Here is a 25,629-nt window from a genome sequence, read left to right on the forward strand (position 1 = left end):
CTCTCTCTTTCTCTCTCTCTCTCTCTTTCACTCTCTTTCTCTCTCTCTTTCTCTCTCTCTCTCTCTCTCACCCCAACCGGTCGAGGCAGATGGCCGCCCACCCTGAGCCATGGTTCTGCTCGAGGTTTCTGCCTCTTAAAAGGAAGTTTTTCCTTGCCTCTGTCGCCTAGTGCTTGCTCTTGGTGGGAACTGTTGGGCTTCTGTAAATATCATCACAGAGTACGGTCTAGACCTGCTCTTTTATGAAAAGCGCTGTGAGATAACTGTTGTTGTGATTTGGCGCTATATAAATAAAATTGAATTGAATTGAATTGAATTTAAGTACAGGTTTGAGGCATCTCTTATGAACTGCACCCTGCTTTTTCCTTAAGGTGCTTTAACCTACCTCTGTCTCTTTGGTGACAATATAGAGTCTGAAGCGCTTCAGCAACTTTGAAGAGATGTCGTCCTCCTTCATGACATGCCACTGTCGAACGGAGGAGAAAGCCTCCTGAGCCATCTTCCTCTCATGGTCACTCCCAGCCTGAGGGTCAGCTTGGAGGTGCTTGTGAAGGCTGTACCACTGCCACATTTCCTGGAATGTGAAGGACCTGAAGCGGCCCTGGCCATAATTGGCCCGGTCAACGTTGATCTCCAGGTGGCAGGAGACTGGAGGAAACAACTGCACGTATTTGAGCAGGTAATCCTTCACCCACTCATCTTTGATTCCAGCTTTCCTGTCTGGTTGACGGCTCTCTTTGATATGGCAGTCCAGGATGCTAAAATATAGAACATGATATTCAATATAAGAAAAGACAAACTGTACAAAGTTTGATTGATTGTTTAGTGAAATATACTCACTATTTAATGTATCCTACATCTTTTTCCACCAGTCACTTGAAGCTTTTGCCATTGTACTTTCCAAAAGTAATAATTAGCTGACCAAAAAACTGCTTCTCTGTCGGAGTTGCCGTGATTATCTGGCATCTCCTTTTAGCTGCAGATTTAAGACATCGGAAGTGTTGTTATAACTATAAAATAACAATATAAGAATTCTAGTGCACATGGACATGTGACCGTATGTTGGTCGTGCGTCTTGGACACCTATGCTGATATATATTACTTTCCTCAATAGCCGTCTTGGGATCCCTCAGCCTGCTGTCGTCATACGTTTGGGATGTTTTTGACGACTGGCATGCCCTGGCCTCCTATGTTGCCTTAAGAAGGCGTTGTTGCCTATCCTGTGGCACACTTGTGTCCAGAAAACACAAGACAGGCATCAACAGATCCATTCCAGGTCTCTTAGCTGAAAAACATTAAACTCTTAAAGTGTTATGATTATGTAATGACACACGCTGGAAGAAAATTCTTTAGAATTGGCATGAGGAAACACAGGTGGTAATGATGAAGACGGTGAAGATGAATATTCCAGTCTTCCCCTGTGACTCACCTGCTGAATGACGAGCTGTCTTAAACTCCATCCTCTGTCCTCACTCTCTGTAAGAACATGTTAGGCCAGTTAAAGAGGGCTTACTTAAATGTGCATACTTTTTTCTAGCTCACACATACAGCCAGTGTGGTTCTGAAACTCTTTCACAAGGGTGAGAAAGACGTTTAGAAGCCAGGTGACAAGTTTTAGTGGTACAATGGAGAATGCTTGTGTTATTATTTGAAAAGACTTTTAAACATCATATGTTTACTCAAACACTATCCCAGCTGCAAAACGGGGCTCCTCATCGCGACTGATCAATATGGCAAAGAGTATCTGCTCATAGAGGGCCCTAGAAATGGTTTTAGAAGAGAGACAAGCTTGAAAAGATGATGAAGAGTTTCCCTCAAATCTGGCGACAGGGAGTTTGAAGAAGAGGGCGGCTCGTATGTGTTGCGCAGACCGGCATTAATATGTGTTCAATGGGGCTGATTTACCATAAATACTGTTCCACGGTCTTGATTACAACTAAGTGAAACACACACAAACAAACACCCGTCAGGACCTTGGGCATAACTTGCTTTACGGCGCCCAACGCCAACTATTTAAAACATTATCAGCGACGTTATGCTAGTGTTTTCTACAGACTTTATTGGGCTTTGTCGCCATTATTAAAAGGTAATTTCGGGTTATTGTTTTACCATCAGAGCCTGCAAATGGACAAAGAATGAGCGGCGGTCAGGTTAGTATCAAAATTAGCATTACGTTACTATGCGGACACACACACACACAATAATAGCGAAAGAGCTTATTCCTTACCTTGAAGTAGGCTATGAAGTGGAGTTATTTCTCTTAATCCACAGTTAACGATCAGCCACAGGAGGCGGGGGCAGGTGAGTTAGCTAGCTCCGAAAGCCGTAGTAGACTACCGGCTGTCAATCACCGCGAGGATGCGGGAGCTCTGGCGGCTACGCGAAGTCCGATTGGTCGAGAGCTCAGCCGCGCTGTAGACTCTCCGCCAGTCACATGTACACACTTTAGACCCGGGGCCAATAGACGGCCCGCAATTGTCTACAGTCTACAAGAGTAACCCTGAAGGGATATGTGCCTGGGGGCAAACTCCAGATTGAATGCAGTGTCTGGTCAAACAGCTGTGACTGGAGAACCTACCTAACGTTTTGATGGTGGGGGAAACTGGAGCACCCGGAGGAAACCCATGCAGACACTGGGAGAAACGACTAGGATTCAAACCCAGGCCTTTCTTTCTGTGAGGCCATAGTGCTATCCACTAGGCCACCTTACTGCTACTGTATTTACCAAAAGTCAAATATCATGCAACCAGGAACGCAGATGTGAATAAACTTCTATTACAGTTGGGAGAGATAACAGAGATATTATCATTACCTTACACATTTTAGGCAAAGAAATGAAATGAAGCTTTCTTTTAATTTTTTCCTGAGCAAATTGAAGTCTGCCTGCAGAGGGCGTGTTCGAGTCGCTTGTCATTTTTGGATCCAGTGGTGCACTGAAGGCATGGTTGCATGTAAAGAGGCAGAGCAGGGACACAGAGACACACACGGCTTCTTGCTGCCCTCAGCGGAGGAGTGATTCTGTAGTTGTACGCTGTTCCCCTGCGGTGGAAATACACACTGCGTACATTTATCTTAATCGCATTTATTTATCAGTTGGGTATCGACTGGGCTTTTTGTGAGGACTGCAGCAGCCACTGTCAGGAAAACATTATTTTTACTCGGAAGAAGACGATTGGCTGGTAAGGGTTCGATGAGTTTCATGTAGCCCATCTAGTGAAACATTAGATGTCTTGACTATTGTTTTACAAATAGACTTTACGTGTAGTGTTTCCAAGTGTATCCAGATGCTGCGACAGGTGAAAATCTGCAGGTGCGCTTAAACAGTTTCTGGTCAAATGACAAACCAATGTGTTGAGATTGTAGAAGGTATTATTGTTGTATCATAATTCAAATGATAACAGTTAAGTGGCGGTATAAAAATTAAATGCAGTCTTGGTTTAGGGGGTGGCTCATTTTTATTTTCAACCTTTCAACTAAATTAAATTCTTGTTTTTGGGAAGCCTGTCATACAACCAGTTGGGGCCAGAGTGCAGCTGATGGACAGTCACTCAGTTTCGCTGTATCAACATTTACTTTTTGTTTCTGCTTCCTACTAATGCCAAAGTTTGTTATCTATGTGTGCAACTGTGTCTTGCGCTTTTAGGCAGGAACTGGACGTCTGTGTAGTTTTATGGTAGGTGAGGCTGGCTTGTTGAAGGTTGTGTAACACAAGGAAGAAAGTCACTGGCTCAAAACTCAATAACTCAAAATTATAATAATGGAAATCTAATCAAAACCCCAGGTGACATATTTGTATTCCAAATATTTTAGCTGTGTGCATTATTTGATGCTGTACTGGACCAGCCTTTAATTTACTGGCATGAGCCTCACATTATCACTGCTCTTGACAGTGAAGTGCTACATTTCTCCTTCTAGTAGTTGGAAATATCTTTGCCAGTCCTAAGAAAAAAAGAGATAACTGGTTATCTTGCATGCTATGCTGGGAGAATGATGGCTGCCCAGTGAGCAGGAAAGCTGCTTAGGCGAGCTCAACAACAGCAGTGTCCAGTGAATGATCTGGACTTCCTGGTTATCATTCAGTGGCAGTTCAACTGTTGAACTTTATGATATGTTTATATGATTTTATATCATTGTCAATCTAATGAATTTTAATAGGCAAATTTATGTTTTTGTTTCTGAGTGAGTGGTTTACTTTGTCAGAATAAAGGAAGTTTTGGCAAATTACGATGGGCTTTTCTCTCTGCTGTGAGAGAGGCAGCTGGGTGGTTCAGCTAGCTGAAGAGTGAAGTGTATCTGCTATTTCCTGGGTCTGATTTTGCCCTGTGACCCCATGTATGTGTTGTTTTTCTGCACTGCAAAGTGGCTAATAAAGCAACATATGTTAAAAAATATCTTGTAATAATTGAAATAATAGACATTACCACCAACAAGCCCTTTTGGATGAGATGGGAAACATCTTCAAGTATCTTCCACCAAGTCCAGTTGCCCTTGATTTTAACCTTCCTTGGATAACTATGATCTGGATGACTGAGAATCTTCACAGATGCCAGTTAAACCAAAGTGTGACATACTGATGGTTGGAGAAAATTAATAATCATGCAAATCTGGCTGGTTTCAAGCCAGGCTTTAGGACAAGGACAAGGTGTTACACAGGATTTCGAGCCTGTGGTTACCATTACGAACTTCATGTTTCTTCCTTATTTGACTAGGAGGTATTGCAAGTGGTCCAGCTTGGGCCAGGTTGGTCAAATTGCTGCAGAGGATGTTTGAAAGGGAAAACAGCTCATGCAAATCTGCTGCTCTCTCCTTGGGACTAACACCTGAGCTCCTGTGCTGTGCTGTGCTGCCTGCCACCCTTGCACTGATATGTTGCTCGTCAGAGTGAGCAGCATCTGTGCATTATGTAATATTTTCCATCTGAGTAGCAGCAGAAGTGCCCCCGCACTTTAGAGCCAAAATCTTGTCATCACAAATCATATATATTACCAGCTCTTCTTGGGCTTTTACAGTGGACTCTCCGGATTCTCTCTTAAATTAGTGATTAAATCGTGAAACTTAAGCATTAATCACTGTTCCAAAGCAAAGAGTCGCCTTTGTTAAGCCAACATTAGTATATCCTTTTACTGATTTATGGCGAAGAGGTAGCACAGCAATTAACAGCTATGGGGTTTTAGTGCAGTCATGTGATTTTGGGTCAAAGAGCACTCTGTGTACTGTTCCATGGGATCCCAGTAGTGATAGGACCAAAATAACAGGCATATGAGGCTCATTAAGACAGTTACATAAGTCAGAGCTCTGAACAGTAGATCTCAGCTCTCTCTCTCTCTCTCATTCCTGATAATGGTCTGACTGACCCATGTGCCTTGTGTCCGCACGCAGCAGGGTGGCCCCACGTTGGGTGTGGTTACATTGAAGATGTTCTGATAAAAAAATGCCTCACTGTGTTGTGAAAATGAAATCCGGGACCTCGTAATATTTGTGTGTTTAGTGTGACCTGTCTTCCTCCTGGCTGCACTCTAATTCTTCTCTCAAAGGATCCTCTCTCACTCCCGTCTGCAGTGTTATGTTCTGGGTCGAAGTGCTAATGTGCCACGTTCCAGTTGCAAAGAGCTGAAAGCGTGACAAGAGTGTTTGTTTTCTTTCCAGAGTTTGTCATCTCGAGTTATTCAGCACCACGCCATTCTTTTCTCAGCTCACTTGCAGCAGTCTTTACTCATATCACTTTACTTTAATTTCAGTGAAGAAACAGAGCGAGTGAATGGGATCCGAAATTATTTGTAAGTTGTTTCCATACAGCTTGAAATCTGTATATTAAAACAAAATGTAGAATCCATCTATGTCTGATTATTTGGTCATTCCTGGATAGTATAGGACATTATTGGAGTCATTTTAATTCTGTTTAGTGTTGCACTTGATACTTCGTACTGTACGTCCTATAATACCATGAGCAGTTGGCTTTGCATTTTCTGATGGTTAAAGAGTGTTGTGTGTTATGCTGCTTTGCTATTTTCGAGTAAGTCATTGCCAGGCCTTTAGGGATTGCTACTTATGACTACATTTTCTATTGGTTAAACTTGTACTGTTTGATGACTCAATTACTAAATTAGTAATTTAGCCTATAAAATGTCAAACCAGCAACCAATAAAACAATATTCTTATAGTCTGACTAAACTGGATTTTTGAGGCAGATACTGATCATTTGAGTGGCTAACAAATCTGATAATGATATATGCTAATATATTATTATATGAATGTGCACGCTGTTTCTAAATAGGCTCAACTATATCTATGAATGTAACAATAACAATGTCTTGTTACTCGTTGGCCGACGCATATGCTGATACGGATAAAGCTGATATATTGGCCATCTCGATTTATCAGAATCTACATTCGTGAAGCATTAAGTAGTTTGTTTGGTGTTTTTACTAGATGACTAAAATTATGAATTGCTCATCAGAAGTGAAATTTATTGTCAGTAGACTAACAGATCATTGGACTAATTGAATAAGTGCTCCAATCCTCCTCAAATGTTTTAAAACAAAGAATCAGAAGCACTTTTTTCAGGGCCAGCAGAATGAATCAGAGTGCTGCTGAAGAAGATGCTGTAGTATAAAACCTAGACGGGGCAGTGGGCAGTTTGACATATATAGTGTTGGTTGATCGGATGAGGTTTAGCCTCCACACCTCTATTCAGTAGTGTTGCACCTCTACCTACGCGAATGGTGGGCAGCTCCCTCTCTCTCTGTTTTCTGTTTTATTGTCCTCATTCATCAGCCAGGCTGCACTCATGTCAGCACATACCACATAGGCCTACTACTGATAGCGACTCAGTCAGGAATTCATAATTAACTGTTATTATCAGTACTGTGATCAGTGTTCACCCTAGAAGGTATAAAATTTCATAGAAAATAAGGGGTTCCCCCACGTTATTTTTCAAAGCAATGGAACTGTTTGCCAGTCCTCCCTTATATGTGATCTGTAATATTTGTATATGTAAGTAATTCTTAAAGTAAAACGTGAAAAGTAATTTCAAGTTCATGTAATAACTAATACTAAAACTAAAAAAATTGTAATAACAATTTAAAATGTTGAATTAAAAATACGTATAAACAAGTTCAGAGATAGAGTAAAAAAAGCATGAATGTTCTTTTACCTTTTAACCCTTGAAGTCCTTGCCATAACTGTCTTTGGCTTTACTAATGCTATAAGTGAAAAATTTTAACACATGAAGATCACTTTACTTGTCATGGAAAGTAAAAACTGAAAACCATTAATATCATGTAATATCTTCAAAGGCTCTGAAGGAGCTATGTTAAGTCCGGAAACATTGTTATCTTGGATTCTGCTTGGAGACTACAGATTTATAACAAAGTTTTCGTTACAAACTCGGTGGTGGGAAGGTTAAAAGACATTTACCAGGCAGGGAGAATTAAAATAAATCATTGAGCTGTATTGTGTGTTCAACCCAATCCCTCTTTAGGGGACTAAAAGCCATGATATCTCAGCCTCTATGACAGATTTTGAATCATCTTTTTTTAAATCTCCCAGTAGTATCCTTCACAGTTTAAGAGTGAAGATACAAATGATCAGGACAGTCCTCATTCATAGCACCTTATGTAATTATTGATAGTAATGTGACTTGACAAATATTCATCAGTCAAAGCAGTGTTTCAGCTATACTGTCTTCCAAAATTCATGTTTGTACAGAAATATGTTAATTTTGGAAAGACTGTCAACAAACCGCAGTGCCAGGGTCTGTCAAAAAATGGCCTTGATTTACTTTGCAATGGATGTAGAATTTCCCAGTATTATCGCTTTGATCTTAATGACCTCCAAAAGATAGCCCCCCCCCCACAGCCTCGTAGCATGTTGGCACCAGCTTTTGAGGAAAGGACGAAATAATCTGCCAGAGGAAGGCTGCAGCGGTAATTGGCTCGTAATTGTGCTCCTCTGTATAACGACTGGTTGGTTGGAGTGGTGCAGGCAGGGCGCTAGGTTGGCAGCCCTGCAGGAATTCAGATTATTCGGAGGTTGTGGTGTTTGTTGTTGTTGTTTGTTGTTTTGGCCCTGCAGAGCACCAATGCCCTCCTCCTACATTCCTTTCTTGGTAATGACGAGGCTCACAGAGGCCCAAGAGGGGACGATGGGGTGCTAGAGTGAGAGAGTGGGAAAGAGAGATGACGAAATGGTTATACAGCAACACACAGAGGGCTGGGTGAAGCATGAAATTCCTCCTCGTTTCCTTTAGCAGCCTGTGACCTCTGATCAATAAAGTAAACTAATGAGAATAATAAACTTATGCCCACAGCGATATGCATAGTAATAATCCTCCCTGTCACCCTTGTGGCTTAAGGGAGAGTGAGAGGACCTTTGGACTCCAGAGCAGGGCTAAGTAAAACTAAGCTAGGCTTGCCTGGGATGGGCAAGTCTCTCTCTTCCCTTTGTGTCATGGGCTCTGACTTTAAGAGCTGAGGCTAGATAGTATAGATATCTGGTGGTTGAATATAATAAGCCTGCTGTAATAAGTCCTTGTCTCAGAGTGTATCAGTGCTGGACTGTATCGCTCCATCAGGGCAGCCTGTCCCTGCCTCTGTGTCTTTAGAGAACATCGTCTCTGTTTTCTCTCTCAAACCCCCCCCCACCACCACCAGCACCCCCCATTCCTTCATTTGAATCATGTGACTCTGGACACAGAGCGTGCCCTCCTCCTCAGTGCTTTTCATGCGGAGTGGAACTAGAGGAGACACTCTCTGAATTACAAATACACAGGCTGAGTCTTCTCCCCGGGTTTCTTGTGTTCATGTTGTCTTAGAAAACCAAATATATTCATTGTCATTATATTGTTTATGCATTGTCATATTATATTGGGGTTTTTTTCTGTCCTGCTGGGAATTTTTTTTTCTGTCAATAACATTTGACATGTTTGTGCATTGTTGTACGTTGTTGGAAGCACCCAACTAAATATTTAAAACTATCACACATTTTGTTCTGTATCTCTGTTTCTCTTTCCCATTGTCTTCCTCCTCTGTCTTTCTAGCTCATTTTTCACATTTCAAAGGTCATACCTCTGTAGGTGTAGTCCCTCCTCTCCTCCCACCTATTGTTTCTCTTTATTTGCTGCCAAAAGGTCAAATGCCATCAGTTAAAGTTTGCATTTAGTTGGTAATAGTTGCCTGGCCAGTAGTGTATCTCACATGTGCACACTCCTTACTGAGACAAGTATTATGATTGATATTGTGCTCAGCACACTCTGCACTTTGTGATGATAGATCATGGACAGTAGCTTTTCTCACTCTAAAGAGCTCCCATTCCTTGCTGTTGTTGTCTTCTCCTTGCAGCATCATGTTGTTAAGACAGAAATAACTGTATTTTTAGCCATTCTAGCTCTGCTGGCGGTTTGTACCATACTTTTCCAAATATGGCACAGATGTCACTTTCATGACAAGATGCATCTAAAACTCATGGCCAAAGTTTCCCATGTACTCTGAGATCAATGCCAAAATAGTGTCACTAACAGGATGTCGATAGCATTCTTACATGCTGTACATGAACTATTACACTACATTAGCACGTAAGCTAAGCGTACACATGTTAATATGTGTGACATACTGTACATGCTACACACTGGATGTTACATGCTAAACGTTAAGATAAACTCTTTTGATTTAGGCAACAACATAGTCTTTATGTGGTACTGCCCTTTGGCCAAACTTTTATTTTTGCCCTACGAGTACTAATAGCAATACATGTCCACATTTTTACTTCAGCCAATCAAACATTCACATGTGTCTACATGTTTTTTGTCTTGTTTAGACATAGTGTCCCCACACACTCACTCACACACACGTCTTTGCCAGCGCTGCAATGCTGCGTTGTGCCTGCTGTCAACAGACAGACACTACTCTGAAGTTAAAGCACAGCGTATCACTGCGAGGGATGACGAAAACAAACACACCTCCAGAGGATACAGTGAAATATGGAACAGAACAGACCAAAAACAGTTCAAAGTAATATCTGTCTGCTGTGTTACAGCTTCATTTGGCGTGGGGACTCACCAGGGAGAGAAAACAGAGAGGGTGTGTGGCTATGTAAACCTGTATGTTTGTGTGCACATGTAGGCTTGCACGTTGAAACTGTTTGTGCTTTCTATTCTGTTTTCTTTGTGTGTATTTGAGCAGAGCTTTGTAGCAGAGCTTCTGAATGGATGAATCTCTTTTTGTGTCAGAAAGATGACCAATACATTCAGCGTTAGGATATATAGTACTTTTGGGATTTTGTTTCATGTAGTAGCTCACACTTTATTTCAATGTGCTATATCATGTTGGCTTTGGTTGTGGAATATTGAGTATTTTTGGATACTGAAAAGAGATTTTAAAAATACAAACAACAATGCAATTAAACAAGTTGTCTGAGTAAAATTTTGCGTGGGTAGAGTTTCTGTGAGCCGTAGTTAAGGATCAGAGCAGTTAAGTTGATGAAGCCGATCCCCTGCAGGCCAAGCTAAGCTGACTCCCCATGCATCTTCTTGATTGTATCCACCCAAATCCAGATATCTGTGCTTATCTAACATCTCACTCAGGGATTGTGAAGGTCATGAAAGCCCAGTAGGCCAGTCCTCGGCGCTCTGCATTGCTGGTCTGCTATTGATTTTCCATTATGTCTCCAATCTGCTACAGTAATCCAATAGTATCTGGGGAGTGAAGCAAAGTAGAGCAAAAAGGAACCTATATGTAGTTCTGAATATCTCAGCCGTGATATGATCACATGGTTTGAAAATGGTTGTGCTCTACTGGGAAAATTGCTTTTCCACTTTTCCTTATTGTAAAGAACCAGATCTTCCTATAGGAAGAGATGACTGATTTTTAAAGTATGTATAATTTCCAAAACAACCATGTAGCATGGCTCGTGATTGGTTGATTGATCTGTCTGATTCCTGCCTTCATTAGTACAACTATCTTGCCTACTGAGGTTAGTGCGGTAATATTACCACAGCTACTCAGACTTTTTGACAGTTCAGGTGCATTAGATCTCCATTTTCATTACACCAGACGGACCGTGTCTGCTCTCAGTAACATAGTATTTTCCTTGTCAGGTCAGCCTTGGTACAGAGTAGTTATTTGACTTCTACAGGGCATGACTGGCACCCTTGGCAATATCCCGGAAACCATGGAGGAGAAATGGCATGAGAGCCAGTGTTTGATCTGCTCTCAAGTGTGTTTGTTTGAAGGGTGGTAGAGTCGTTGACAAGGGCGTGTGGACGAGCGGGAAGAGAGTTGTTTAGGAACAGAGAGAAGAGCTAAGTAAGTAATGTTTATTTAAATAGCACCTTTTACGAGCAGAAGTCACAAAGTACTTAAGAAGTAGGAAAGATAACATGAATGAAAAGCACATTGCTTTGACAAAGACATTCACAGAGAGGGTGTGTTTGCTAAGAAACTTTGCAGTTCCAACAGTTTTGTATTTTAAATTTTTACTGGACACTTACCTTTGTCTGTGTAAAGTATATTTGCTTTTGCATGAAATCCAACTGTGGAAATTGACCGATATTGTATTTTTCACCATTCCATCAAATTTATTTTACTGGTCTACATTGTGCATACATAGCCTTGGACAGTTTTACTATAACATATGACGTCTTTATGATCTTGCTTGACCTTTGTAAAGGCACATAAACAACCCACAAGTCAACCCCTCTACACGGGCCAGTGGTTTTCATTCAGATTTAACTTTAAGACTAACCTTCTTTGGATAACTATGACCTGGATGACTAAGAATCTTTACAGACATTCAGAATTAGACTTTCAAGTAAAGAGTTTCCTTTTTATTGATCAGTTGTCTCAGTTTACCTCTTTGGTCCTCACCCAGACCACAACACATACACTATCTGCCAGAGGCATTGATTTGACTAAGATGCTCCCACTAATGTAATTGTGACTCACAATGTACAAGGTATCATTTTACATATCTGTAACAGTGTAAATGTGCTCTCTTCAATTCCTTGTTATACTTCTGTATGCTGATGATATTTGCAATGCGAGTGCATAGTGCATGACAGTTTTAAGACGGCTGATTAGGATGATCCATCCATCCATTTTCATCCACACGTCCAACCATCTGTTTGCCTCTCTTTTGTTGAGAGGTGAACAACAGACCTGTTGTTGTTCACTGCAGCTGCTGGGCCTCGCATGGATTATTCTGGAAACAGTCTATTGGAGCACCGGCTGGGTTGTGGGGTCAGGTGAGAGAGAGAGAGAGGTCCAAACAATCCCTTTTATCACTGACACTCAGGCCAGGGCTGAGCATAGAGCCAGACAGTCCTGCAGGCTCATTAACATTCCTCAGGTTCAGAGCACACAGCCAGTCATACAGTGTAATGGCTCAGGTGGATCAACACCTCATTACACAATGGTGAACAGACATATTCTGATTAATTTTAAATGACACAGCTATGGATTGGTTGGATTTTGTTTTGTACAGATCATTCTAGGTGATCGTTCCAGCCACACAAAGTCACGCGACAAACAAAATATTTCCATTCAGGATGAGTTAACAAGTTTTGTGTGACCAGATGTGCTTGACCAGTTCCTTCCTAAGACAGGAAAAGAAAAGACTGAATATTATTTTAATGGTGATAGAGAAGATAGACATGACGCATAGACCCAAACAAAGACACATAGCTGTATTTGGGAGGTGTGCTTTCAGCTAAAAAAATTGTATTGGTAGTTGTCTCTGTGTTTATAGCAACAGAGGAGCTGGTGTACAGATAAGAACCCAGCATGGAGATAAGAGTATAGTGTCTGCTGCATTCTTTTAATATTTGAATCAATGTGTGCGCGTGTGTTTGTGTGTGTCAACATGTATTCTCCTTTTGAAGACTATTTTTAAACATGGTTACAACATATTTGATCCCTTTTTTGGAGCAGTGTTACAACAGTAACAGCACTACTACTGTAGCTGTTTATTAAGACGTCCAAAATAAAACTGGTTCCATTGAGTGTTTATATTCTGATGGGGATGTGATTGCTGGTCACAGAGCAGGTGGCTGAAGGACATGGTACTGCAAGTGCTGATGAAGCAGAAAGACACTGGGTAATAGTCAAGGCTCTGAGACCTGCAGGTGCATTTATATGCAGGTGGAGTGGTGACTGCAGGCTTGCCAGAGCTTATCAGACAAAGTCCACATTTTGCCGGTGTTTCTTTTAATCCTTTCCTCCTCCCTGCTTTTCCCACTCACTCAGGAGACGCACACAGTCACAGTTTCATTGATTTGTGTGACTCTGCCTTATTTTCTCTTGAGAATGAAGGAGTGAAACATGGAGAAAGCACACTAGAAAAACGTAAGGAGGGAAGGAAAGAGAGTGATAGGGAGTGGTATAGTAAAAATGATGGAAAACACGTGAGGAAATGAGACAGGCTGGTGTTTTTGCCGCTCAGTAAGGACTTGCTTGTGCTGTAAGCTGGGCAGTGCCAGCAGATCACTTTCAGCCCCAGGGCTACACCTTATTCATTCACACTCTGCAGCTCTGCTTCTTTATGTGGTGTTTTTTTATCCAACACACCTTTCCTGGGATATGAAAGGAATTATGAAAATAAAGAAGTCAGGGATGAGGGAGAGAAGGTACAAGTAAATGTTTAAGTATTAAGTATAGTGTACTTTCTACATCTCCACAGTGCAATTTGTAACGCAGCTGAACAGCTGAACTGACAATCAGGATTGTATTGTTCTCCAAAACAATACCCTAATAAGAAGAGTTTTGGTAGTTATTACAAACACACGTGCATAAACATTTCATTAGTAATGAGTGACTGTCAAAACAGAGATTGCCTGCTGCAGGCCAGTTCAAGAGTTTAGAAAAAGACTAAAATTCAAATGGCCTAAAACGTATCCCAGTTAATCAAGGAATCTTGGCTGGTGGACATGTTCCCTCCTGTCCTCAGCTTGTCACATCTTAACTTTGGAATAGCTTCACTTAATTCCAAGGCTGTAAGCGTTTTTTTGTCCTGGTTTCTTATTGTGTAATAATAACTCTCTGCGGGTCTGTTCTGTTGCAGACTGTCCCCTGACAGATCCAAACCTCCTGATGTTTGCTCAAGCTGACAATCAAGAGATGTCGCCCTGATTGCTTTTTGTCGGGCACAGCTTTTCATTAAGCAAGGTAGGTTTATGCTATTGACTCTTTCCAGTCACTATGTTGATGATGGAAATTGTCGTTTGTTGTTTGTCATAGTTTTATTTCAATCCTTTGTGTCTCTTTCAGATGTCAACCACAACAGAAAATGGGATGAGCGGGACTTGGAGCAGAGAGAAGACGTACAAGAAGGTAAGAAGTATGACTACTCATTCAAGAGCCTCGCTGTGTTTGGTTTTATCTGCCTCTTAAGAAGAATGTGAACCTGCTTCCATAACATGAATTCATTTATTTTGTAATGCTGCTGTTTAGAAGCAACAAGTCCAAAAGGTCTTTACTTCTGAGCCTGTGAGTCACATGAGCTCTATATGAGCTCATGAGCTATAAATGTCCTTCTACAGCACATAATGTTCTGACCTCTGCTAGGCTTGCTGCCAGAGATCAGTCAAGTGCTAGTCACACTTGTTTTCTTTACTTTTTTAAAAAACTCTTTAGACATCACTGGTTATGGTAGCATTTCTTAAGCTGTCACCATTACAAGCCACTCCACTGTGGTTGCAACTGTTCAGGCTTGGACTACACTACTAGTATGTGTTTGCAGCCTTTTTTGGTTTTGTGTTTTTATGGAAATTGTGCTACAAATGTGTACTTTACAAAAGCCATAGATTTTAATGTCTCGGTGTATGGTCTGCTTATTTGATTTTGATGTCATCTACCTCTACGCAATAGTTTGATTTGTGAAATAACATGTTATATTGAACTAGAGTCGGTAAATGAAATATAAAAATGGCTCAAACTGAAGGAATAGTATGCTCAGCCTTGCCTATTTTTTGCATTTCATTCATTCACATTTACACCCAGTGGTGCATGTAATGGGGACAGCAGTGACGCAATGCTATAATAGCGTGACTAATGTGACGTTTTCTCTTCTCTGTTACCATCTAGACCACATCATCGGCTTTGAAGGGGGCCATTCAGCTTGGTATTGGCTATACAGTGGGCAACCTCACCTCCAAGCCTGACAGAGATGTGCTTATGCAAGACTTCTATGTGGTGGAGAGTGTCTTTCTGCCCAGGTCAGTGCTACGTTGTGCCAACCCACTTAGACATACGTTCAGGTACACAGGTTCCATACACAAACTGACATGTGCTTTAATTGATACATTTTCAGATGTACTCCTTTAAAAAAAATAGTTATTTGTGTAGCACTGTAATTTGTACATTGTCATCAAAATAGCAGCCAGACTTTTGCATAAGCTCAAGGTTAATGGTGTACAAGAGCCAGTGAATCAGAGAGCTGCTTCATAAAAACAGATTATGTGTAGGTGGTAACATGCTGCTCTTTGGCTGTGACAGTTTCCTGACTCTGCAAAGTGAATGAATGAAAATCCACTAAAGACTAAACTTTGCCAGTCTGCCCACTCACATATTATATGTCTGGGTCTTGTATTAAAAACATTTAAAACTATTATAAATCATGCTCAATGGAAAGTGCAGGCCCTGGACATCCAGTCTAAAGAAATTATGCTGCCACCGCAAACTGCCACCATCATCATTTATTAACAAAGTACATTTTGCTAGTCTAAGGCATGATGCAGGGATAAAACTATTCTAGTAGATAATCCTGCCAAGAAGATGTGAAATCAGCTTAATGGGTGCCTCTACTGCCACAGTGCAAAACCCATGTGTGTGTCTGCTCCGTCATCTCATCCTGTCTTCAGCTTAAAGAAACATTTTATGTAATCTAGTTGATGTTCACACACATACTGTATCTATAAAAAAAAAAAAAAATATATATATATATATATATATATAATACTATATATACGGTATAATATATGTATAGTTTTTATTTTATACAGTAGATATAGTCAGTACAGTGAGTTTTAGAGGATCTCATCATCATTTGATTTTAGCTGTTTGAATGTATTAATGATGTATAAATGTTCTATTTTCTATTAAAAAATAAATATGCAAAGATTTCTACAAAAGGAAATAATCAAGCAAATATTGTTCACTTGTTGTTTTTCTATCTGTGGCCAAATACATGGACTGTTTTTAACTTAAGCATCGGGAAGAGAGCCCTGCAAGGAAATGCTATGTGGTTTACCTATGAGATGCTGCTCCAGGATATGCAAACTCTGTGTTGCTTATGCAAACCTGGTCTTGGCACGCACATTTACCGTCCTGCTCCTCAGCAACAGCCAAACATTGCTCTTGGTGTTGGCCCTACAGTGATGCATGTTTAAAAACCTGCTGTGGCTTTGCTGAGATAGTGAAGGACAGCTTATTACATCATTCTCTATTTGCACCAAATGTCCAACCTTTTCAAACGAAAGTTGAAGTTCTCTTCAGGGCCAGCTTTTCACTGGGAAAAAACCCCATGAAATTTAAAAAAATCAAGGCTACGTGGTTAGGAAAAAAGAAAATTGCACAAGACACAACAAACAAAACATCATCAGTGGGGAGGGAAATTGATGTGTTACGTCTGCCATGTTACAACAATTTTCCTCTTTATTCTCTCTTCTTACTCTAAGTGTTTCTTTTCTGTACTGCAATAGCACACAAACCTCTCTCTTTCTATTATCGAGTATCCTGAGAGAGTGGCTGAGTGATGGGGATGGCTCTCTGATGCTATTATTGCCTCCCTGCCTCTCACCACACCTCTTCCTCCTCTTGTTGTTGCTCCTCTCTGGAGGTTTTTCCACAGTTTCTTTACCTGTCAGTCTAGTTTTGGATGGCTGGAGATGTCATGGTTCACTTTGACTCTCACACACACACAAACACACATTTGTTCCACTATCCCTGTGGGGGCATCTCATTAACATAATGCATTCCCTAGCTCCTTACCCTAACCTTAACCATTACTACTACCTGCCTAACCTTAACCTTAACCTTAACCTTAACCTTAACCTTAACGTAACCTGAACACTAAAAACACGTCTTAACCCTCAAAAAGCAGTCTCTAACCGTGGGGACCTAAATGTTTGTCCTCTCTGTGACACAAGTCTCCATGGGCCCCACTAAGAGATATAAGAACATGATACACACATGTACACACTGTTTTTCGTCTCTCTGACAACCAGCACACATCTCACATCTTTCACCAGGCAGACGCACACACAGATGGCTGTATGGTTGGAATGAATAAAATATTTCCAGGTGCTGTGTTTTTCCATGTGAGGCGTGTGTTGCCATCATGGACTGTCAGTCATTGATGACAGATAATTGTTGGTCCCCTCACGCACTAAAAAGAATAGTCAGATGTCATTGTAGAGTAATTACAGGTGTTGTTTTACACAGCACAATGCAAGCAGCACAAAACAACACCCAGAAAACCATCCAAGTCCTGAGAATTCGAACCAGATTTAGAGGTGCCCTGGAAAACATAAACCTTTATTAACCTACTTCTTGTAGATTTAGGTTCAGTGTGATTGATTTTCAGTGAGAGTTTATTTGATCAAAGACTGATAGCACAGCTGACTCATGCTATCAGACGTGCTTACTCCTGTGTTGTGATGTTCCCCGCGGACACAGCTCACAAAACAGGTTTGTTCTTCGTCAAAGCCCATCTGAGAATGTCAGGTCTCACTGTTAAGACAACAAAAAATTTAGATTATTTTGTCTGTTTGCTGTTTGGTATTCCCTTTATTCCCCTCAGTATCAAGGCTCATGTATTGTGTGGTATTGTTTAGATCTAGTAATCAGAACCACCTTTAGTCTCCAGGCGAAGAACTCTATACGGGCAAGTTTGTCACCACAATACTGGCAAATCTGGGTTCCCATAGATGGCTTTACTGAAGGCTGTTCATGCATGGGTGGCACACATTACAAAGGCCCAGTGATACAGGTACTGGGAGTCAATAGCCTAGATACCCAGGTACAAAACTCAGGTGTTAGGCTTCACTTTCCCCCCTGGTGCTGCCTGTATGGGATCCTTGGTTGGAGAATGACTGTGTTTCACTTACTGTATATTATGGTAAAGGTTTTCTTTATCCCCCCATTATGAATTAGTGTTGGAATCATGTATCTAATATACCATTATATGTTTTTTCTTTCCTGGCATGCTTGGTTATTCATCGCACATCCCAGTGAGGGAAGCAACTTGACCCCAGCACATCATTATCCTGACTTCCGCTTCAAGACCTATGCCCCGCTGGCCTTCCGCTACTTCAGGGATCTATTTGGCATCAAGCCAGATGACTACCTGGTAAGGAAACCTGTCTGAGACCTAGGTTGTCATTACTTATTCCATCTTTACGTGATTACGCACACTCTTAATCCAGTCCTTCAATTCAATCCCTCTGCTTCTCCTCTGCTTCTTGGAAAATGTCGTGCAGGTGTGGGTATGGGGATGAAGTGTTAAGCTAGGTTAATTTTCGATGAAGTGTCCCCGGCACAAGGCTCTGCATGCCAAAATGATGTCAGTACGTCTCTCGAGTTGTTGTGGCGCTTGGTGGACCACTGAATTTTTGTAACTAGGTGCCCTAGACTCACAGCGCACCTAGGATGCGCCTAGGATGCCTTCGAAGGCACCCCACTACCAAAAGATAAGACATTTTATATAATTTTTTATCTAGTCATGTTGGATAATGATGTTCTTCCAGTAACGCACATTGACTCCTTGCTTGTTCAGTGAATATTTTGTTTGTACGCCACTGGTATTTCGGAAAATACTGCTACGAACAATGTGGAGACTTGCGCGAGTATAAACAAAGCTTTAAAGGTCAAATCGAATCAAGCATAAACATCGTAGAGTTTTAAAAACTTAAAGTACTAGTTGGACATTTTGGGAAATACACTGACTGATTCCAGGAATCTCTGCTGGTTGACTGGCCAGGAACAGTCCACACAGTATCTTTGGTGTAAGCATACTCTATGTTGTTGACCACACACTTTATTGCTTAGTCAGTGATTTATTTGTCCTTGTGAACACTTTGTTGCATTGTTTCTCTATGTATGTCAAAAATGCAAATAGAAAAACAACCATTGCTCCCAAGAGACAACGGCCTGCTAGTTGTCTTTCCCCTGAATTACTTCCCACTGACTGAACGCTAATCTTCCACCTCAGTTCCACCTAATTGTGACAGAATTCAACGTGTATTTTATTGGGTAGTGGGCGGGTAATGCCATACACCATTTGTACAAGAGAAAGACAGGATTGGAGGATGAAGATGAGACAAAACTTTGGGGCGGTTGAGATATTGGAGGTAATGACTTAGCTAACGGAGCGTGCCCTCATTACGACGGCTTTAATCAGCTCCCAGTGCTGAATAAAAGCAGTAAATGATTCAGTGATTTCCCAGCAGAATCAAAGACAAACACTGACTGAGAATGAGAAAGAGAGAGTAATGTTTTTAAAGAGATTCTGAGAAGAGATTCACTTGTGTTTCTGTCCATGAAAATGTTCTCTGACTGAAACCTTGGATCTCTAATATCACTCTTGAGGCATGTTCAAACACCCCTGTCAAAGCCTTTATTTATGTACCATACATGCCATCCTGTATGCTGATTTAATTTGCTGCCCACAACTATACCTTGTTGCCATATTCATCCCTACTTTAGATGTATGCTTCTTGCTTGGAACAAAATTAGATTTTGTGTAATCTTGTTTGTGCTTCATCATGTTATGACGGCATTTCCCTATTGTCTGCCTCCAAGACTTTCAAAACCCCACCAGCTGCATTCTCGTTTTTGATTTCCAAATTTGTTTTTGCATAAGTGAAAGACAAAAGACTCTGGAGGAGACACAGAGACTTGTGACAGTAGAGGGAGGTTGGCAATAAGGCACAGCCGCTCACAGGGTGTTCTCATGATTGATGTCCTTGAGGTGATGATGAATTAATTCAGACAGAAGCCACACAGTAGAGTCTAATTAAAAGAGAGAACACACACACACACACACACACACACAGTATCCTGAATGCAAATGCAATAAACTGTGGATGTGTTTGTGCTGGTAACTCAACATAACTGCAGACGGTCATCAGTGGAAAATTCTCTGGAGAGGGAGAACGGATGCCTCCAGTGTTTCTCCTCTCCTCTGAACATGTTGCACTCATAACGCACTGATTAACATCTAACCCGTCTCTTTAGTCTGCTGCTCTCACAGTCTCTCCCTCACACATTGGCATGAAGGCTCTCTACACGTTCTGGTGGGGGGGTTTGCGATGCAGCACACGCAGTAATTGCTTGTTATTACCCTCAGCTGAGGTACTTATGTTTCTGTACGTGGGTTTGCATGTTTGTCAGCAGGAAGGGTCAAATGTCTGTAGATTTCATTAAAGTTTGGCAGACAGATAATCTTTTGGCTCATGTGATCCAGATCTGGTATTTCGGCAATTAACTGATGTTGTGTGTTTTTTTGAACAATAACAATAAAGTTGACAGACACCTGCCTTTATTGACATGCTGCATGCAGTGATAGTTTAGACAACTGTGTGCTTCCAACAGTGTGGCAACAGTTTGAGGAAGGGCATTTCCTGTTTCAACATCCCAGTGCCCCTTTGCACAGAGCCAGATCCATAAAGAAATGGTTTTCTGTGTTTGATGTGGAAGAACTTGACTGGCCTGCACAGAGCCTCCACCTCAACCCCATCTCACGCCTTGGATGTGATTATTAAGGAGTCAGGCTAAATCGTCCATCGTTGCACCTCATTGATGCTCTTGTGGCTGAATGTGAGCCAACCCCTGCAACCAGGTTCCAAAATTTGTGGAAAGTCTTCTCTGCCAAGTGGAGTGGAAGACACGGCATATCAATGCAATGTACGGGTGTACACTTACTTGTGGGTGCTCACATATTTTGGGCCATATAGTTTTTTGGGATAGAGTCACTGAAACAAGTATTTGAATAGAAACATGGCACTTCTGTATCACAAGACTTACTGTAAATATCATAAAGCCAGTGGAGCTTTACTACAGTTTTTTTTTCTTCCAGCACTAAATAAACAAAAAATGTCTGTGGTGTAGCATCTTTGTTTAATCATGTTTTCCATATAAACTTTAAATAATGAAAATGTTTTTTCCATGTAGTAGTTTATGTGTTTAGAGATGTCTGGATATCTGCCAAGTGAAGCTGGTTTCTAGAAATCTGACCTCTGCTTTGTTTATGTTTTTCTTTCCTCAGTACTCCCTGGTAAATGAGCCTCTGATTGAGCTGACCAACCCGGGGGCCAGTGGCTCTCTCTTCTACCTAACCAGCGATGACGAGTTCATCATTAAAACCGTCCAGCACAAAGAAGCCAAGTTTCTCCAGAGATTGCTGCCTGGATACTACATGGTGAGATTCTTACAAGTGCCTCATGAGGTCTCCAGCACCTGGTAAGGTGGCAAAACTAAACTTCGGAGTTACATAAAAACAAAATATGGGTTTTTCTTAAATGGGAATTAGCAACATAATATAGCCAATTTACAGATCAGGAACCAAAGCTTCCCAATTCCATTAATGTAAAAGTGTAGCCCAAATCAGGGAAGTTACTTCTGTGTGTTTTGATCCTGGTCACTGCATTGTGACTTAAGCTGTCTTTTGCTTCACAGAACCTGAACCAGAATCCACGCACACTGCTGCCCAAGTTCTACGGACTGTACTGCATCCAGTCTGGTGGCATCAACATCCGCCTGGTGGTGATGAACAACGTGCTGCCGCGCTCCGTCAAAATGCACTACAAATATGACCTGAAGGGATCCACCTACAAGAGACGGGCATCCCGGAAAGAGAGAGAGAAGGCTTGTCCGACCTACAAAGATCTGGACTTCCAGGACATGCACGAGGAAGGGCTTTACTTTGACGCAGAGACATACAACAACCTAATGAAGACCCTGCAGAGGGACTGTCGGGTAGGTGGTTTTAGCAGTGTGTCTTGTATCCGTCTGTTCATTGTGCTGGCTTAGAAATGGCAAAGTCATCCCACAACAGGAAGGTCACTTTTATTCCATAAAAGGAAGATGTGCAAACATGAAGTCGAGGATCATGTGATTTTTGTTTTATTATCAAAATACTTTCCTTCAAAAGGATTTTTTTGTTTAATACTCTAATGCCTTAAGTACATAACAAAAACATTTCAGCCTGTGAGCAGCAAAGTCCCACAGTGGACATTATTTCATGTGCCAGATCAGATCTTAGAGCAGATTGCTTTGAACCTGGGAATTCAGGAGTGAAGAGACATGGCCGTCGAAGAGATATCATTGACCTCTCATTGTTGTAACCAATTATGGAAGCTTGAACACAACACACAAGTATAAGTTAACCATATCGTGTACTGGTTCTGGACAGTGTGCGGGTATCTTAGATGGAACAAAATGTTTTGAAAAGAGAATTTTCCATGTGTTTGCCAGTGGGACGGCCGTTTGTTTCCACTGTGTGTTCATTCTGAGCTTTCAGTTTGCCCCGGGGCTCTGTTATCCTGTCTCTGTGCTGCTATGTTTCAGTACATGACATCTCTCCAAACACTGAATGTGATTAAGAAATGATCCTGTAGTGTGAGAGACTTGGAGCCTGATCCAAAGATAGTCCTCCAATCTAAAAGCTCGCATTCTTCTCTATTTTACCACAAATCCAGGAGACTGTCTGCTGGAAGAGGATAGATGGAGTTTAATAGGAGACATGGTCTTTGCTCCGGTAATCCACCGGCATTTTAGAAGCATGAAAACAGACAGCAGCATACAAAATCTATCTGAAATAGCTCACACTTCAGATTTTCATATGCTTTTTATCTGTCTACATTACATGAGTGTCAGATAAATCACTTGTAAAAACAGTCTACTGTAGCGGTGGAGGCTGAAGAACCATGTGCAATACATTTTGAGATTGTGCTGATGTGTTTGTTGGCCACAGTTGTAGGCAAGGAACACCCATCCATACTTTAAAAAGCAAAATAACCAGAACAGAAGAGCTGAATCTCTGATTTACTTATCCTCTGTCTCAAAAATAACAACAACTGAGATGCTAGGGCTACTAAACCACAGAGTTATGTGCTGGAAATGAAACCACCGAGGGACACTGAAACACTGGATTGTCAATATTGTACTGTACAATAATTCTTTTGAGTTGGTTCCTCAACAAACTAAATATGTAGTGCAGCAACATCCCTACCCTGTTGGTCTTTATGTGGCCAAGGTGGATGGCCCCTTGGGATAGCTTTATGAGTGATGATGATATAATATGTTTTACCCCATAGTGGCTGGTTAACGATGGGGTCTAGAGCTTAAAGCCCCCTGTGTTGTAATCCCATTTGTTCTGCTTGCGCGCACAAACACACAAACACACACACACACACACACACACGCACATACACACAAACACACACACACACACACACACACACACACACACACACACACACACACACACACAGAGCGTGGGATCCACGCTCTGATATTACAACTTGGAATGACCAGGATGTTACTGTAAGTATCAGTCGGTGCATCAGATAAGGCCTAGAGCCCAGGGAGAAAGACTTCCTGCCAGCCTTCCTGCTGTGCCCGGCCAACCTGCTGGGCCCGGCAACCCTGCATGGCACCATTCAGCTTGATGACTTCCATTACACCAGCCTCAGCTTTAATGTTTAAATTTTTATTGTGTGGGAATAGAAGAACCTTAAATGTTTTTATGGAACGCGGTTAATTATAATGAACAGTCTTGGGTATATTTAGTTAAGGCTGTTAAGTAACAGAGCGCTCTTTTATACTCTCCTGTCCTTTGTGTGTGTGACTGCAAGTTTATGCAAAACACGAAATACAGTGGTGAAATTTAACTAAGTACAATTACTTATGTACTTTTCACTCTACTACAGTTATTTGACAACTTTAGTTAATTTACAATTTTGCACACAAAACAAATGAAACAACAGCTTAAACAATTAGTCAATTATTTAACTGACAGAATATTAAGTAATTTTTCATGCAAGAACATCTCCTGGTTCCTGGTACCTTGTCAAATGCGAGGATTTGATGCTTTCCCTTTCAATTATATTAATATTTTCAGTTGATTTAATAATTTTGACTGTGGGGCATTGTGGAAGCATTGTGAAGTTCTGAAGACTCTAGGTAAATGTGACAGGATTTCTCTCCACAAGCAATTTTGTAGTATTTTTACAAACCAAACAATTAATTGAGGAAATAATCAGCAGATTAATCCATAATGAAAATAATCATTAGTTGCAGTCCCTATACAAAGTAGTATAAACATCAGCTCCACCTCAACCAACTACAACAGTAAGACCCTGCTTTTAAATGAATGTATCAGCAAAAATAATCTAGTGATATATAATAATATATATAAACTGTCACAGGGGCCAACTGTTACATTACACACATACACAGTACATTTTCCTGATTATACATAAATATTTTTACTTAAAGGGACTGTATGTAAGTTTTTCAATGAAATGAATCAAATTTTCATTGCTTTATTGTCAATGGGCTCAAAACTCACTTAGAAATGAAGCACACGCCTGTTTTCTCTGTTGCTTGCATCAGCCACTATTCTGCATTTAATGTGGGGACTCCGGGTTGGATTCAGCCCTGTGCGCGCTCCCGAGCCTCTCTCAGCTAACGACATGCAGTCTACTAAAACAGCCGGCTCACGGCAAAACACAGGCTCCGCGTAAGGATACAAAACAACAATAAAGTTTTATGTGCTGAAGCCCATCAGACCAAACAGGTTCAGATGATGTCGAGTAAGAACAAAGTGAGCATTAGTAAAACTGGAGAAACAAAGAGAAAATCTGTTAGCTCGCCGGCTAACACTGAGCAGTTGCTAATGATATCCGGTGCAAAGTTATATCGCTTTCCACATAACTTCACCAACTAACGCGACCCATGTTACTATCCTGTGTACCACTGTTGATTTAGCCTGCAAGAAAGGATGTAATGGTACAAAGTAAATGTGGAGCGATTTGTTTACTAACGTTAGCGTCTAGTGATGCAGCCAGCTAACGCTACAGTAGCTCGGATCTGCCGCTGTTTGCTTCGTAACGTTCATTTTAGGTTTATTGTGGTTTTACCAATACTCAGGTATACAGCTTCTCCACCTCTCCGTCGCTGTAACTAACGTGACCCACATAATATACAATACTGCAACTTCACAGCAACAACAACCCAGAGGAAGAAGTCATGAACTAATACTACAGTAAAGTTACTTACTGCAGTCTTATTATTTTAAAGTGTGACACAATCTCGTACTAAAACCAGTACTGTAATGTTGCAGTAGGGGTTTACCTGAGTTTCCAGTATATTGTGTGAAGCTGTCTCCCGCTTTTCCAGGAGGATTGTGGCTGGCTGCACTGAATGAAGTAACGTTACTGAGACGGTGTTGATCTGCCTCTGAGACAGGAACGTTGTAACACAGTAACTGAGCTTGAACACGTCTGAGTGAAAAGCCACAGCCTGCATTGCAGGATTTCTGTGTGAAAGTGGTTGTGTTTCAGATTATGCTTGCTCATGAGTTCAAGCAAACGCGTACGAGCACATGCCTGGTAGCAATCTTAAAACCGCACCGCTA

At 41.2% G+C, this 25,629-nt stretch overlaps 2 protein-coding genes across 3 annotated transcripts in view; one reads left to right on the forward strand and one right to left on the reverse strand.

Annotated features, from left to right (window-relative positions):
• The window catches only part of LOC123960317 (A-agglutinin anchorage subunit-like), a 2,828-nt gene extending 461 nt beyond the window's left edge, over window positions 1-2,367 (reverse strand). Inside the window, exons 1-4 of the mRNA XM_046035003.1 lie at window positions 2,228-2,367; window positions 1,430-1,476; window positions 841-1,285; window positions 386-758 (exon numbers count right to left, since the gene is read on the reverse strand). Of these exons, the coding sequence (XP_045890959.1) occupies window positions 386-571 (186 nt within the window). The 5' untranslated portion in view covers window positions 572-758; window positions 841-1,285; window positions 1,430-1,476; window positions 2,228-2,367. The remainder of the gene's footprint in view (window positions 1-385; window positions 759-840; window positions 1,286-1,429; window positions 1,477-2,227) is intronic.
• Window positions 2,046-25,629, forward strand: part of pip5k1bb (phosphatidylinositol-4-phosphate 5-kinase, type I, beta b) — a 35,890-nt gene continuing 12,306 nt past the window's right edge. The window contains exons 1-7 of one of the 2 annotated variants that reach the window (XM_046035102.1): window positions 2,046-2,150; window positions 14,053-14,156; window positions 14,259-14,321; window positions 15,075-15,205; window positions 18,222-18,339; window positions 21,256-21,408; window positions 21,666-21,965. In XM_046035102.1, coding sequence (XP_045891058.1) covers window positions 14,259-14,321; window positions 15,075-15,205; window positions 18,222-18,339; window positions 21,256-21,408; window positions 21,666-21,965 — 765 coding nt within the window. In that variant the 5' untranslated portion in view covers window positions 2,046-2,150; window positions 14,053-14,156. Of the gene's footprint in view, window positions 2,151-2,968; window positions 3,180-14,052; window positions 14,157-14,258; window positions 14,322-15,074; window positions 15,206-18,221; window positions 18,340-21,255; window positions 21,409-21,665; window positions 21,966-25,629 lie in introns of those variants that run through there. The other variant, XM_046035101.1, reaches the window with a different exon arrangement.

Source organism: Micropterus dolomieu, linkage group LG21 (genome assembly GCF_021292245.1).
Source record: "Micropterus dolomieu isolate WLL.071019.BEF.003 ecotype Adirondacks linkage group LG21, ASM2129224v1, whole genome shotgun sequence".
In the NCBI taxonomy this organism is placed as follows: Eukaryota; Metazoa; Chordata; class Actinopteri; order Centrarchiformes; family Centrarchidae; genus Micropterus; species Micropterus dolomieu.